The sequence below is a fragment of the Microtus ochrogaster genome, linkage group LG7_11 (genome assembly GCF_000317375.1).
Source record: "Microtus ochrogaster isolate Prairie Vole_2 linkage group LG7_11, MicOch1.0, whole genome shotgun sequence".
Lineage (NCBI taxonomy): Eukaryota > Metazoa > Chordata > Mammalia > Rodentia > Cricetidae > Microtus > Microtus ochrogaster.
In genome coordinates, this window is record NC_022032.1 from 15,105,256 (window position 1) to 15,120,325 (window position 15,070).

General features: G+C 41.9%; 1 protein-coding gene across 1 annotated transcript in view; it reads right to left on the reverse strand.

Annotated features, from left to right (window-relative positions):
• Mtmr7 (myotubularin related protein 7) overlaps window positions 1-15,070 on the reverse strand; it is a 78,704-nt gene that overhangs the window by 49,840 nt on the left and 13,794 nt on the right. The window contains exons 2-3 of the mRNA XM_005362544.3: window positions 4,699-4,821; window positions 2,740-2,902 (exon numbers count right to left, since the gene is read on the reverse strand). Coding sequence (XP_005362601.1) covers window positions 2,740-2,902; window positions 4,699-4,821 — 286 coding nt within the window. The remainder of the gene's footprint in view (window positions 1-2,739; window positions 2,903-4,698; window positions 4,822-15,070) is intronic.

A 15,070-nucleotide genomic window follows, 5' to 3' on the forward strand; every position in this document is an offset into this window, starting at 1 on the left:
GAACTGTGGCTGTAGCTGAGCGTGGCTGTAGCTGAGCGTGGCTGCAGCTGAGCGGTACAGTAAGCACTTTGCATGTGTGAGGCCCTAGGTCCAATTCCCACCACCAAAAGAAGGGAAGATATGCAGAAGAATTGGGAATTAAGATGAACTTTTTAAAAAAGGCTGTAATTTGGTAAAAAGTAAACATAAATTATTTAAGTATTGAAGGATACACAAACACTAAAGAAGGCAAGATAATTGATAGAAAAATAAACAGCAAGAGGCAAATTAGAAGGGGGACTAAAGACAGCACGCACATGGGAAAGCAGAGCCCTCTGAGAAACAGGCTTCTTTTAATCAGAGAATTTCATAGCCTTATTAGTAAGTCAGACCCACCAGACTAACGTATTTTCTCATCTGGGTCCAATCTTTCTTTTAACTAAATTATCTTACACTGTTATTTTTTAATAATCTATGACCAAATGCCTACCCATCTTTATTTAAATAAAATGAAAACCAGTTAAATCTCTTCTAATGTTTTAGTTGTCCAGAAATCCAAAGGACCCATATAGCTTGGAGAAGGCCTCCTTCGTAAGTCTTGAATTAGATGAACTCCCAAACATTTTTTTGTAAAAAAAAAAAAAAAAAAAAAAAACATAAAAAAGTCTTCTGTAGCAGTCTGCAATCAGCAATAGCCACAAGAGATCCACGTTCATGACCAGAATAAGCACTGAGCTGATGTGGAACCAGCACTGTGCCCCAGCTAACTCCCTTCCTCTTCTGTCTCTCCTCCCCATCCTTTCCTCCTTACTGACATGCCTATCAGGGGAATAAGGATATATTTTGTCAACTATGTCCAGGTGATCTGTGATGAACCGTGCTTGCCCCCAGTAGAGAGCTGCTGCTTTGTATATGAGCCCCTCCACCTCTCTCATCTCCTTCCCGATTCGAGTCCTGCCTCCGAGACCACTGCTAGTAACAGCACTGCATTCAGCAGCTCGGGAACTGCCTGGGCTGTGTCCCATCTTCCCACACTTATTAAAACACTGTGTTACATAACCTGACGTTTCTAATGCCAGTGTTTCAAAATGCCAGAGTCATTTAAAATCCGCTCAGGTGACCGTTTTAATTCAATGAATTACTATGTTTTAATTTATGGAAAAGGCAGCCAATCAGGTCTTTGGCTCCATCTAATATCTAAAGACCAAAATGTCACCTCTGAAGAAAAAGCATGCGTTTTTAGAAGCAAAGGGACCCTCACAGAAAGTGTTAGCACATCCTGCTCCCACCACGTCCTTTGCCACCCTTAGAGCTGCTCTTCCAGCTCTGTTTAGCCCTGCCCAGTTCTCCAGCTATCTCTAAATCCCATTAATCCGGTCAGAGCACATTTATTACCCTGCCACATCCATTAATCAGTGACACAAAAATTGCTGGCACATAACTCTTCTTGCAAGCTCTGCTGCATGCAACCTAGCCTACATCTTCCCAGAACAGCTGTTCCAATTATAGAGCACCCTCCAGAAAGTTCAACTGATTTTTCTGGCTTACTCTGCAGTTATTCTTAACACGCTTGGAGATCGGGAAAGTCTCAACCAACTGTCTTGAAAGAACAAAGCAAAGTCAAAATGACCAGATTGTGACAACTCCCAGGGATCACTTCCAATAAGTAACAAAACTGGATCTAAAATATCTACAAATGAAGGAAGTCAGAACCCAGCCCAATGCCTTTTGGAGGTCACAAATGTCTCATCCTGAACCAGGATGCACTTGGTAAAGGAACTCCACGCACATATCCTATTTCCCCTATTGACACCTTCCACGTGACGCTGAGGTTCTAGCTAGATGGTATGTTTTTCACAAGCGACCAGAAAGCATATTTCCTCTAAGCAAGCTCACACAAACCTTGCAGAGAGTCAAGAACACTTCTCCAGATGTATATTGTAAGCTCTCCGGCTAAAGCCCCAGCTACTACATGAGCTAGAAGAAGACAGCTACACAGACTACCCGTTTTCCATCTTCAAACATTCTCCCCACTGTAAGTGTGGGAGTGTTCTGTTTGGAAGACCCAAAAGGTTCTCCCAACAGTCACTGATACTAACAAAAGCCTAGCTGTTATTACTAATGATCAAAGCAAATATATATCCTCTCAAAATCCAGAACTCTGACCTTTAGATCAGTGAAGGCTACATAGTGAGACCCTGTCTCAAAGAAACAAAAGAAAAATAAACAAGAAACTAGACCATTCTGGGAAAGGAAGAACACTCTAGATGTTTTAGGTAACAATGTTTTCAACTCTTTTAATCTAGAGCATTAAAAGAGTTGAAAACATTGTTACCTAAAACATCTAAAAGAGTTGAAAACATTGTTACCTAAAACATCTAGAGTGTTCTTCCATGCTCTAGATGGTTTACTTAACGATGTTTTCAACTCTTTGTAACAAATTGTAAGTTCTGTCCTAGGTCTCATACCAAGTGACTCAATTCCCAAAGTTGTGTAATTTTTTAAAGTGACTTCAGAATGAAAGAAAACCACATTATAACCACAATATAAGAGAATACAAAGGCTATCAAATGAAGCCAACATACCAAATAACTCATGGGAGACCTCAAAAGACAAGATTAATGTACCAAGTGATCATTCGGGCAAAGACAGCAAGCAAGCCCTAAAACACTGCTATTCCTAAGCATAATACAAACTCTTCACCATGACTTGTGCCTTTCTTCAGAAGTCGCATATGAGGTGCCGAGTTCCTTTGCCTACCTGGCCGTGCAAGGCGCATCAGAGAGATGTAGACGTCATGGCAGTCTCTCTCCTGTGGTATGACAAGTTGTACAATCTGAAAGTTCTTGCAGCGAATAAGCAGAGGACAGCCAGTAGCCGTCGTTGCCTGCTTTTCAATGGTGGAGATCTGACTGTGCAGAATCTAGGACCAAAAGTTAATATGTGTATGGTAAGCATGAATAAGAAACAAAACGACAAGGACAAAGAGGTCTCTGAGCCACAGACAAGAAACATCCCTCAACATTTGCCTCATTCAACACCTGTACTCTGTTTATAAGAACTGGGAGATTCCAAGGAAGAATCAGCTACAGACGAACGTAGCTTTAGTTTTCAGTTCCAGACTGTCTGACAGTCGCACTTATTATTTTGAAGAGAAATATTCAGCATTTAAATTTGCACAGCTCCAGGTAGGGAACATTTTGGGAGTCAAATGCTGAATGCATCTAATAGCTAAAATTAAATAAGGTCATGGGAAGTTAGTAAAATAAACTTTTGCGATCAACAAAAGTTAGAGATGGCTCCACTGGGAAGTGCCACCATGCTCCTTAATTCCACATGGGATGCTCAAGTTCAATGGCTACTTGGTCTCTAAGCTGTTGGTGGTCGGGCGGGCTACAAATAAAAATATTTCACTTTCTCACAGTTTGTTATTTTCAGTGGACAGACCATAGCACAGTGCTATTCATATATATATATATATATACAAAAAATGTGGAATGATTAAATCAACATATATACATACACACATACATACATATGTCTGTGTGTGCATCAACTTCCTGAGCTATGATTTTTATGGTGATACATTTGAAATTTACTCAAGATACTTTGAAATATATAATACATCATGATTTACTATAAACCCTGGTATATAACGCTATCAACCTCAAAACCTTGTCCTCCAATCTATATGAAACTTTGAACCCTCTGATCAGTAACTCCACATTCCTTACTTTCTTACCTCATCTAGAACCTTTGCAATCATCATTCCATTAATAAACAAACTGATAAGAAAATAAACCATTCTGGACTGCAACTCCCCAGCTTTTGAAGAGATCTATGTTCTGTCTTTAAGGGCAGGTCTCCATGAAGTTCCTGTCCACTGTGTGGTTCTGGCTACCTGCCACTAACTGTAGTCCTGTCCGTGGAGTATGGAAATGAAATCTACAAGTCAAGATTTGGCTGTAGTTAACAAAGTCATGTTTGTGGTACTATATGTTTAATGTTTTGATGATTAAACACAAATATACCTAGTGACACGATGAGTCTCCAGCTTTCCTTTCCTTTTTGAAATTATCAGAAAGTAAAATCAATATAATAAAATAAGAGAACAGATAATCTATAAGATTGTGCATGGGGGAGCAGCCCACTGGAGGAACTATTGGCAACTGATAGCTGTTGATAAAGGGAGAGTCACTCTCCTCTTGGGTCATGGCCGCAGTGGTTAGCAATATAACCATGTGCATACAGACAGTCCTGACTGGACTAGGACATTAACAACCATAAGAGGAGGAAATGAAGTTGAGAGGGACAGAGGATGAGGACACTAGGGGAGTGGAGGGAAGCGTCTGGTCAGTACACACTGTATGAAAGTATGAAACTTTCAAAAACTACCAAGTATTCTAAAGCACCCTGCAAAAAACTAGCTACAGCAAATCAGATATGGACATGCTACAACCGGCAGGACTGAAGCTCTTCTCCACGGCTATGGCATGAAGTTCCGGCAGCTCCAGGCCACTGCTAGGTCTAGCTTTGATGATACCTAAATAGTTAATGTTTAAGATACATAGATGCACCAGGTAAATATGACTGTGATTTCAGAAAGACATCCCTTTTCTAATATACCCCAGAAATCACCTCCAAATGCCCAAAATACTCCATGTTCTCTACTCTGAAACAAATGAAAAACATGTAAGGCCAAAAATGTGGATAGCATACCCAGGTTTCTTTCCTCGTGTCGGGTGAATTTTCCACGAATATGACATGAGTAGCCGTCAAATATAAAGTCCCCAGTGCTGCTTTTTTACAGGACACTCGATCTACCAAGCGGACATTTTCAACCTAGAGAAGTTTGAGGAAAATCAAAAGATCCAATCACAAAATATTCGGTAACCTTATACTACTTACTCTAAAACTTACATCTGAGGATGTTTCCAATAATTAAAATATTTTCCTTCATTCAGTGGCAGACTATGATCATGTATATCAAATCATAAAACACCTGTTATGAAAATATGACTCTAAATGTCTCACAAAACATTAACAAGCTGTATTCTTTCCTTAAGGGTTAAAAAGGTCAGAGGTTTTATTTTATCGTAGTTATACAAAATCTCAAATTTAAGTCAAAACACATATGCATTAAAGCTCTGCATTTACATGACTGTATGAATATGAGCTACGTTCGTTCTATAGGAAAGAAAACAGCATGCTTTTCTATGCATTTGTAAAGTTGTAGACATGGTGTATGAATATCTGCTTTCACATAAACTACTATAGTAGGGAATACAAAGATACATATGGGAGAAACCTATCGGAGAAAAGCACATAAACCCTAAAGACTGAGATCCGCGTTGATTTGCTGGGAAAAGTTTCTAATGATTCTAATGAATGGAATTCTCCTCCAACTGTTGGGTATACAGAATGCTTTTCATCAAGCACTTGAGTGTTTTTATGCAGAGCAATTTCAAGGTTATTGCAGTGGGACTACCACACGACAAACCACAGAGAAGACAAGACACTCTGTACCCGGTGTGTGAAAACTGGAACACAGTGACTTCTTTAGTGCAACAGCCCCTTTTGATTTTAAGGTTGACTTTGTTTTCAGTTATGCTGGGTTTATGCACTTGAGTGCAGGTGCCTGAGCAGGCAAGAAGGCGGCACTGGATAGCCTGGGGGAAGGGCGCGACTGTGAGCCATTGACCCATAAGTGCTGAGCCATCTCTTTAGTTCCATCATGGAAGGCAGCTCCTTTACTCACTCTGAATCAAGTCCAATATTGCAGGCCTTACCTCTTCTTCGATCCAAGACTACTTTAAGGTGCTTTTTCCTTTTCAGTTCCCACATGGTTGTGTAATTTTATTTACCAAACATTCTATTTTGAATCAACTTTAAGAAAGATATTAAGAAAGAGCTATGGAAGGAGAAAACTAGGAAGATACATTTTTCGGGACAGCATTTCTCTGTAACTTTGGAGCCTGTCCTGGAACTAGCTCTTGTAGACCAGATTAGCCTTGAACTCACAGAGATCAGCCTGCCTCTGCCTCCCGAGTGCTGGGATTAAAGGCGTGCGCCACCACTGCCCTTTATAGCATTTTTCTGAGGGAAAATCATTTGGCTGTTTAGAGGTATGTAGCTAAATTCGAGTTTGTGTATTAATTAACAATATGCAAAAATGAAACATAAATAATGTTTTTCTGCTTTTAGGACTAGTGAAACTGAACGTTATTCAATATACTAAACATAAGGTAATAATATAAGGTAATAATTTAAGGTAAAAATATCAAGTATGAAATCTTCTCCCTACAGAAATGAAAGTGCTTATACCTCTTAAAATTATTTTTAGAAAGCCCAGTAGAACAACGTGAAGGACACAGATGTTGGCAGATGGGGAGACTTAATGGAATTATTCCCATGTCTTTTTGTTAACTTTGGATGCTGCTGCAGGAAAATGAAATTTCAAAGTCTGGCAATCATTCTCACAGGTCCCAGAGCTGTCAAAAGCAATTTTGAAGCTATAGAAGAAAAAAAATAAATGGAGGAAAAATAAATGAAAGAATGATCTGCCAGTGTGTGCACCAATACAAGAAATGGGTAATGAATATGACAATTCCATCACTGGACGAAGAGTGTGAAGACAGAGCAATGTTCAGGGGCCACCTCACAGCATGCTAAGGTAGCTGGAACAACCTTAAGTGAAATAAATTACCGCATTCCGGCACCATCCTTAAGACCTACTAGTTTAATAGCTATGCTTCATTGTTTGGCTGTCTCAGGTCTATTTCATCTACACAGCAGTAATGCTTCTCAGAGCTGAAGATGAGACTTGGAAAACTTTTCATTTCTTGGACAGAGTTATTACAACAGTTTTGCCGGCCCCTGGGAAGATGACTTATAGCAGGAGCTCATGCTCTGAAAATGGCATTTAATACACGCTAAGGAAATCACACTCAGATTCTGGGCTGTGCATTTACCACTAAGCTGACATTTCTGAAATGAAATCCATCTATACGATTAACGGGGTTGCAGATCACTATGCTATTTATATCACTGCTCTTTTCTTCCTTCCTGGGACGTAACATTGAGATGCTTCTTTCTACTGATGTCTCAGCTTTGCTCCAATGCAGTAAAGTTACAGACTCTGTCATGATAGGAAATGTTGAAGTCATGGCCAGAAGAGGTAACCTTGGAGTGCATGACAACTGGAGAGAGAAGACACCTGAGGACATCCATGTTTAAAGTTCTCAGGGAGAAGGGTGTGCAAAGCATCACCGGAACAGTCGGGGAGGATGGCGTAAGTGGCAGAGAGAACAGCCGTGTCAGCTGCTGCGGGGACGAGGAGCAAGGCGGCACTGGAGTCGGGAACACAGTAGACACTGGTCCTTCAGCAAGAGCCACACAGAGCCACCAGAGGACACGGAAGTGCTAAGGATGGAAGTGAGGGTGTGATGGGATAGGAGGCAATCCTGGTCATTCAGACATACAAAGCCAAAGACAGTTCAAAGAGCCAACGGAGTCCTGCGTGCAGAATCCTTAGTGCTTGTGAGAAAACGCCAAGAAAACAAGAGTCTTCGAAAACACAGAATTGTTCTTGGAACCTGTTTCCATGCTCCTCCAAGGTGTAGTTGGACAAGAGGGAGTTCACTTCAGCTGCTGTTGTTCATACGTCTCTATGGGAAACATGTGGCTGTCCTTAACCCTCAGGGTACAAACCGTCTGATGCTCTGAATAAAGTTGGCTATCGCATGAGACTTTAGCCCGCCTCACTCGGAGGCCTCTCCCAGCTTATGCCGCCGCCTAGAGCAGTTGCCCACACAAGAGCACCTGTGCTGTGACACAGGCATTGACCGGTGATTAGGAGGTATGTGAGAGGCTGTTACATCCCACACTTTAAGGGATCAGAGGGATCACTAAGAGCAAGAAGTTACTTACGCGACTTGTGCTAAATTCTTCCCCGACCCTATAAAGTTTCTCAGCTCTTAAGACTGAGCTATTTTTTCCCAACTGTAGGACAAGTACTAGTTTAAGTTTAAAGATCTTGTAATATAAAAGGAAAAAAATCATGCCTAAAAGCATAATCCCAACTCGAGCACTGTCCATCTTTTAGTATACTATGGAAAACATCTATGTCTCATTGGAGGTGGTCTGGATGAGGCACAGCAGTGGTAGGGGAAACAATTCCCAGTAAGGCATGTCGGAATCTAACCTGGGTGCTTTCCTTAGCCACCAATCCTGCCTTAGCCAAAACCGTCTGGACAGACCAGCCTTGATATTGGGAGACTCGAAGTATGATTAAGGAAGAGACAGGGTCTGCATCGGGGAGTAAAGATAAATAACAGATGCTCAAACAACCGGGAATAAGAGGTGCCAAGAGGAGAAAGAAAACACAAGTCGCCATGGAAGCTGTCAGGCACTCTCAAGGCAGCTTTGGACTTCCAAGGGACAAGAGGCAGAGGTATTCAAAACAGAGGGCCAGGCGATGGTGGTGCATGCCTTTAATCCTAGCACTCAGGAGGCAGAGGTAGGTGGATCTCTGTGAATTCGAGGCCAGCCAGCCTGGTCTACAGAGTGAGTTCCAGGACAGCCAGGGTGCTGTCATGGTCCATATAAAAATTAACACCAGTAATAAATAAAAAAGAAATCCCAAACCTTCTAGGTGTCTTCTTATACTGTGCCATGAATTATATTATCTATCACTTTGGACATCTGACCTCACTTAATCCACACAATACACGCATGAGTTAGGTTCTTGGTAATTTCCATTTCTAAATTCCGTCAGATATTTGCTCAACATCCTCAGATGGAGGTGACTAACTCTAAAACCTAGGCTTGTCATTCATCATGACTGTGGACACCTACAGATGCTTCTGAGGCTATTCTAGTACTGCTATTTAAAAAATAACATTAAGATAACAAATTCTCAATTACTTCAAGCAATTTTATACATAAAACTTGAGTCTTGAAACCAGGGTGATTTATTTAGGTAAAATTACACTGAAAAACTATATTCACAAACACTATCAAGACATTCTTTGAAACAAATGCAAAGACAGAAGCTTGGAAATTGAAAACAAGAGCCCAAACACTGGTACAGACTGACTTTCAGGATTCCCAGAACTAATAAGAGGGCAAACAGTAAACGTCATTGCCCTCAACAAGATGCTGATGGACTGGGGTACTGAGGGCAAACAAAATGACATGACAGCCACTGTTGGCTTCCGGGACCTTACAGGTCAGTGGGAAGCACTGAGACAGTTTAACATCCCTCTCTATTCCCCTTCCTCCTCTGTCAGGTCTGTGCTGAGGGAAATAAAGGGTTTTTTGAGCTTTTCTAGGACAAGGCTGAGAAGCTTCAGTCAAGACACAGGGCTCCATCTCCCACCGCCAGGTCTGCAAACAGACACCCTGGCTGCAGAACAGCCACCTTCCTCTTTCCTTTTCTGCCTGAAGTCAGGAGGTGGATCTTATAAATCACCAACAGACAGGACCTCTCTCCGGCAACTCTTACCATGCCACCTGCTAACCTCACCAGAAGAGGATATTGCTTTCCACCCTGCAGGTCAGATATGGGACCGGTGAACACTCTGGGTTGCAGAATCGTCTGAGACTACCTGGGTAAGAAGAGCTGCCCTGCAGGACAAGGAGTTCACAGGCAGGGTTACCCTTCACTGAAAAGGTTGGAAGAAGGACCAATGGCAGCGCCACAAAATGTTCTCAGGCCAAATACCAAGTCCTCAGAGGTACATAAATTAGGCTGAAGGTCACTGTCAATCATTTAGGGGAAGAGGTCCAGAGACTGTTGGACAGAGAGAAATCAAAATGTCTGCAGCAGCCAAAACCAAAGACAAGTTTATGTTCTAACCTAAGAAAAGCAGCTAGATAAATAGTTCGCCATGCTAAATTTGGTATCGTGACATTTTCTGACTCTACCAATATGAAAAGGAAAGTATTCAAGAGGCCTGGGCTCTGGATGAGATTCTGAAATGGGACTTGTTAGGCAGAGGCAATTGAGTTCTCTGCTTTTGACCTGCAGAAAGAGACTAAGGGTCTCCAGCAATTCCCTCAATTCCAGGATGCTGTAGCTCTGTCTCAACGGTATTTTAGAGACCATCCAGAACACAACACAGCCATGGTGGAAATGTATACAGTAGTGATTGGGGATTAAAAGAAACCCAGCCACGTGGGAAGGTGGATGGTCAACAGGAAACTCTTCCAGCTTTCTAAGGAAAGGAAGGCCCAGCCCCTACAACAGCGGTATCTGAACCAGGCCAAGGCTGCAGTGCTCAACACTGCTCTGCACACCAAGTAAAGCCATGAACAGCCACAGGCATGCACACCTTCCTGGTCACTGGAGGTGTCCAGGCTGAGCTCGTTGGTCTTACAACCCTCTCACTTTACCTTTTAAGTTAGGGAAAAAACTAGTTGCATGCTAGAGTCTAAAAGGTTTCTTGAGTTATTTCCACTTGCCATAATTATAATTTGGTTTTAGGTCTAAAGTGATAGTCTTAAGAAGCAAAGCCCTTTGGTTCACTTAACAGAATAAACATCATACTGAATCTCTACTTTGGCATTACATACAATGTAACTCCATTAAAAAAATTTTAAGTTTGAATAAAAGAAAGCCTTTCTGGGCTAGCAAGATGGCTCAGTCAGTAGAGAAGACCTGAGTTCAATCCCAGAACCCTAATGTTGTAAAACGAGAAAAGAGTCATGGATCAAAACTCCAACCTCCAATTTCCCGGAAATTCCAATCAGAATTAGTGTACTTATGGGTACAAGTGAAAACGTGTGTTGAAGCTAGAGAAGAGACAAGCAGGTTGGCTAGCCATCTAAGCCCCATGGCCTACTCTTGATGGTGCAAACCCCATGTCCGACCTGAAAAGCCCAGTTTCCTGACTGTTCCACGGTGTCTGGCAATGCCTTGATGTCTGCAAAGGTAGCTATCCCATCGGAAGCTGTAAGACCTTCTGCAACTGGGAAGAAATCTTGATGAGCCAAGTCGTCTCAGTAGTGTCTTCGTTTCTTTTCCTGTTGGGATGGTGGGGATACTCTGACAAAACCAACTTAAAGGAAAGGCTCACAGTTCAAGTTACGGTCCATCACAGTAGGGGATGCACCGTATCGAGAGCCTCATGGAGTAGGTCACACTGCCATGTAGAGCTGAGAAATGGGAAGGGATAAACGTAGACTCGGTTTACTTCCACCCACTGCACACAATCCAGAATCCCCTGCCTAGGAAACAGTTCTGCCCACAATCAGGATGGATCTTCCTGGGACTGGAGAATTGGCTCAGTGTTTGTAAAAGCACTGGATGGTCTTCCAGAGGTCTGGGGTTCAACTCCAGCACCCACATGCAAGTTCACAACCACCACTAACTAGTTCCAGGAGATCCAACACCTCTGGCCTCTATGGATACCAAGCACATATATGATACACTGATATACAGGCAAAACACCTATACACATAAAAATGTTCTTTGTAATTAAAATGATGGATCTCAACACATCAGTTAACTAATTAAGATAGCCCTCCCACGCATGCTCAGAGACCTATCTCTAAGTGATTCTAGATTCTGTCAAGTATACAGTATTAACAATAACCATCCATTAGTCATTCAATATTTGCACATATATATTTGGAAATTCCAAAGTGGTTTTGTTTATGGAAGATGTCACTATCTGCATAACAATTGATATGATGTTTCAAGATGTTCCAAACCTCCTGAACTATCAATAGTCCCACTCAGAGTAAAAGAGACAGAGAGACAGAGAGAATGAACGTATGTGTGGTGGTGGTGTACATCTCAGTGGTTCTTAACAAAAGTAATTATCATTAAGTTAATCCATAACAAAGACCCAAGTCTGTCTTCTTCCTCCCACTGAATACTCACATCTATAGCACAATTCCCTTATGTTAATGTAGTGGTAACCAGAGATGTATTCAATTATAGTTGCCAAAGCACTCTGATACACAAGAAGAAAAACTGAAGCAAAAACAAATTCTTCCGACCATTCAGAATTGCTATAATCTTATAATCAGGGGGTGGTGATGGTGCTAAATTTCCTAATTTGAAAAGGAAGCACTTTCTTCTTTCTTTTTATATAAGATTGCCTAATTAAATAAACAGCAGTATTTGTGGAACTTCAAGGGTTTTCCAGTCAAGCCTTTTGGTAGAAAAGATCATGAACACCAATCCTTTCCGCAAAAGGCAGATTTAAACTGTTCAAAACTATAAAACCAATGAAAGTTGTTTCCCAGGACCATTTCATTCAAAGGTCAGAGATAGAAGAACAAGTACAGGAAAGAAAAAAAATACAGAGCACAACCCAAGGAAATGCATGCCATGAAACCAAAATCAACATTCTGCCTTCAGGGACCCTTAGGGCCTTCGGTACAAATCATGAAAAGATACATTGCTGTGCAACCAAATTAATTCGCAAACACAGGTAGCAAGCATGGCACCTGCGAATTAACCCATTGACAATTAGACAGCTCGGCCCTATCACTTTAAGTTCTGCAACTTAATAAATTTATTATTTAATTATGTTCATTTGCTGCAAGCCTATTGTGTGCCAGGGACCCAGACAATTTATCAAAGGTTCCCAATGAGTAACAAGGCACAGATTATTGGACACCGTCCATCTGTTACAAACCTTCTAGGAGAAAGAGAAATCTGAGTCTCACATGGCTCAGGCCAAAGATGTTACTAAATCATATGTCAACAAAGGTCAATGGTAACACTTGCTTCAGACTGGCAGGAAACTCAGAACACCCAGTCCCTCACACACTGACTCCTGACCACACCCTCCTGCATGCTCAGGGCTCTGCATGCTCCAGGCCGCTCCAGCAGCCCCAGCCTTACCATCCACTGCATCTTACGGACAGAAAAGTATCAGATGGCCCACCAGCACTGCAGCTCCCTGGGTCACATGCTCATCCAGAAAGCCACATAATGATGCAATCTGAGAGCCAGGACTGCTAGTACAGGGACGCACAGCCTGCATACAGACCGCACAAACATCTGAAGGGCCAAGGAGACTGACAATGAGTCAGCACACATGGAACAGACGATCTTCCCCGAGTTCTGCAGGGACAGTCACACTACAAGGATCATGTCACTCTATCCACAGCTGCGACAGCTCCCCTCCGCTGTGGTTGTGGTCCTTCCACAGCACAGGCCCACCTGATTGGCTCAGCAGCTCTTCCTTTCGTTCCCCACACAAGAGAGACCTCGCTGACTACCCTTCAGAGACAGAGAGGCACATCAAGATTTACAGTCACAGCTCAACCTTCACCTTCCTCATTTCTCCAGTAACCGCTATTTAGCCCACATTTTCAATTCTACCCACTTCAACACAAACTTTTCTCTGGACAGGGCTGGATTCATCCAGCTTAACTGAAGTAGGAGGGTTTCGATAGGGAAAATCCGCATCCCAGTTTGAAGCAGACTTACAATCCAATGGGTTTAGACAGATCCACATTAGTCGAGAACTCCATCCCTGTATAATCATGATGCAGTTTTGAAAACTCCCAGGAGAACAGAAAGGTATAGCCTAACTAAATTTAAAAGGGGGGAGGGATAAAATTTTGGAATTCCATGCATATTAGGAGGAATTTTTTTTTCAGTGTACCAGATTTCAAAGTAAACAAGCAATACATTTCCCAATTTCCCGGGAATGTTTAAGTCCTTCTACCACACGGGAAAAAGGAGTACTGGATGCACATCCTTTTAAAGATTTGTGAGCCACATACACAGTCTCAAGTTATTCCTATACAGTTACAGTCCATCTGTGAAAACAGAGGATTTGAGAATTTTTCTTTTAAAATGAGAAAAAAAAAGTTTCATTTTCTGTATTTAGGTTCTTCAAACTGACTTAGATCAAGGCAAGGAAACTAGCCTGACAATTCTGAATAGACCTAGAATGTTTACACAAGAGCAGGATGCTGTTCTATCCGTGTAGCTCATTGCTGAGAAAGCAGGGCCGACGGACATTGAACTATCGGCGGTAGAGCATGGAGTTAAAACGGTGACACAGAGCAATGTTACTGACAGAACAAGAGTGCTGGGAACCCCTGGGAAAGGCCAGAGAAGGGCACGCCTGTGGCTCAGGGGCAACTGCAAACATCATGCCACAAGTCGGCTCTCAAAAGTGGCCAGACACTTGAGAGTTTGCAAGGGGCTGAAGGATTTATTTTGGTAGGGTGACCCTGGATGCGTAGCCTCAAAGGAACATGCGCTGCTGAACAAAAGGACAGTCCCAGGATTTATTTCAGCGCCACCTTAAAATAACCTCAACCAAAAATACCATTTTCTGCAAGCATAAATTAAAAGAAAGGGATTGAAAAAAAGTTTAAAAAATAAATTAAGAACAGATGCTAGGCCTGATATAATTCAAATATGAAGTGTATGGAGTAATCTATCGGGAGGCAGAGGCAGGCGAATCACTGTGAGTTCGAGGACAGCCTGGTCTGCAAAGGGAGTTCAAGGAAGGGCTCCAAAGCTACAGAGAAACCCTGTCTAAAAACCAAAAAACAAAAACAAATAATGATAGATGTATTAATAAAGTCATTTTAAAAAGTTAACTAGTTTTGCCAGGCGGTGGTGGTGCACGCCTTTAATCCCAGCACTTGGGAGGCAGAGGCAGGCGGATCTCTGGGAGTTTGAGGCCAGCCTGGTCTAGAACAGGCTCCAAAGATACAAAGAAGCCCTGTCTCGAAAAACAAAAAACAAAAAACAAACAAAAAAAAAGTTAACTAGTTTTGGGAGAAAAAGACCTTGTAGTCAATCAATACAAAATGCTAGAGGCTTTATTTTTTGTGATAAAGATACATTTCTCAAAAAAAAAATATTTCTAAATTTCTAAAATTCTTCTGAATTTGACATATTTCTACCAAAAGCATTAGCTGATAAAAGACTAAATAAACCCTTTCCTTACAAAGCTCTTCGAAAGCTATGGGAAAATATATTTCCAAGGCCAAGCTATGCCAAATGGAACTTATTGTGGTCCAATGAGAAGAGACACCTCGGGCAGAGAGGGAGGTAAGCCTCTCCCACCAAACCTGACAGGGCCTGAGGATGGAAGAGTGGAGGCTA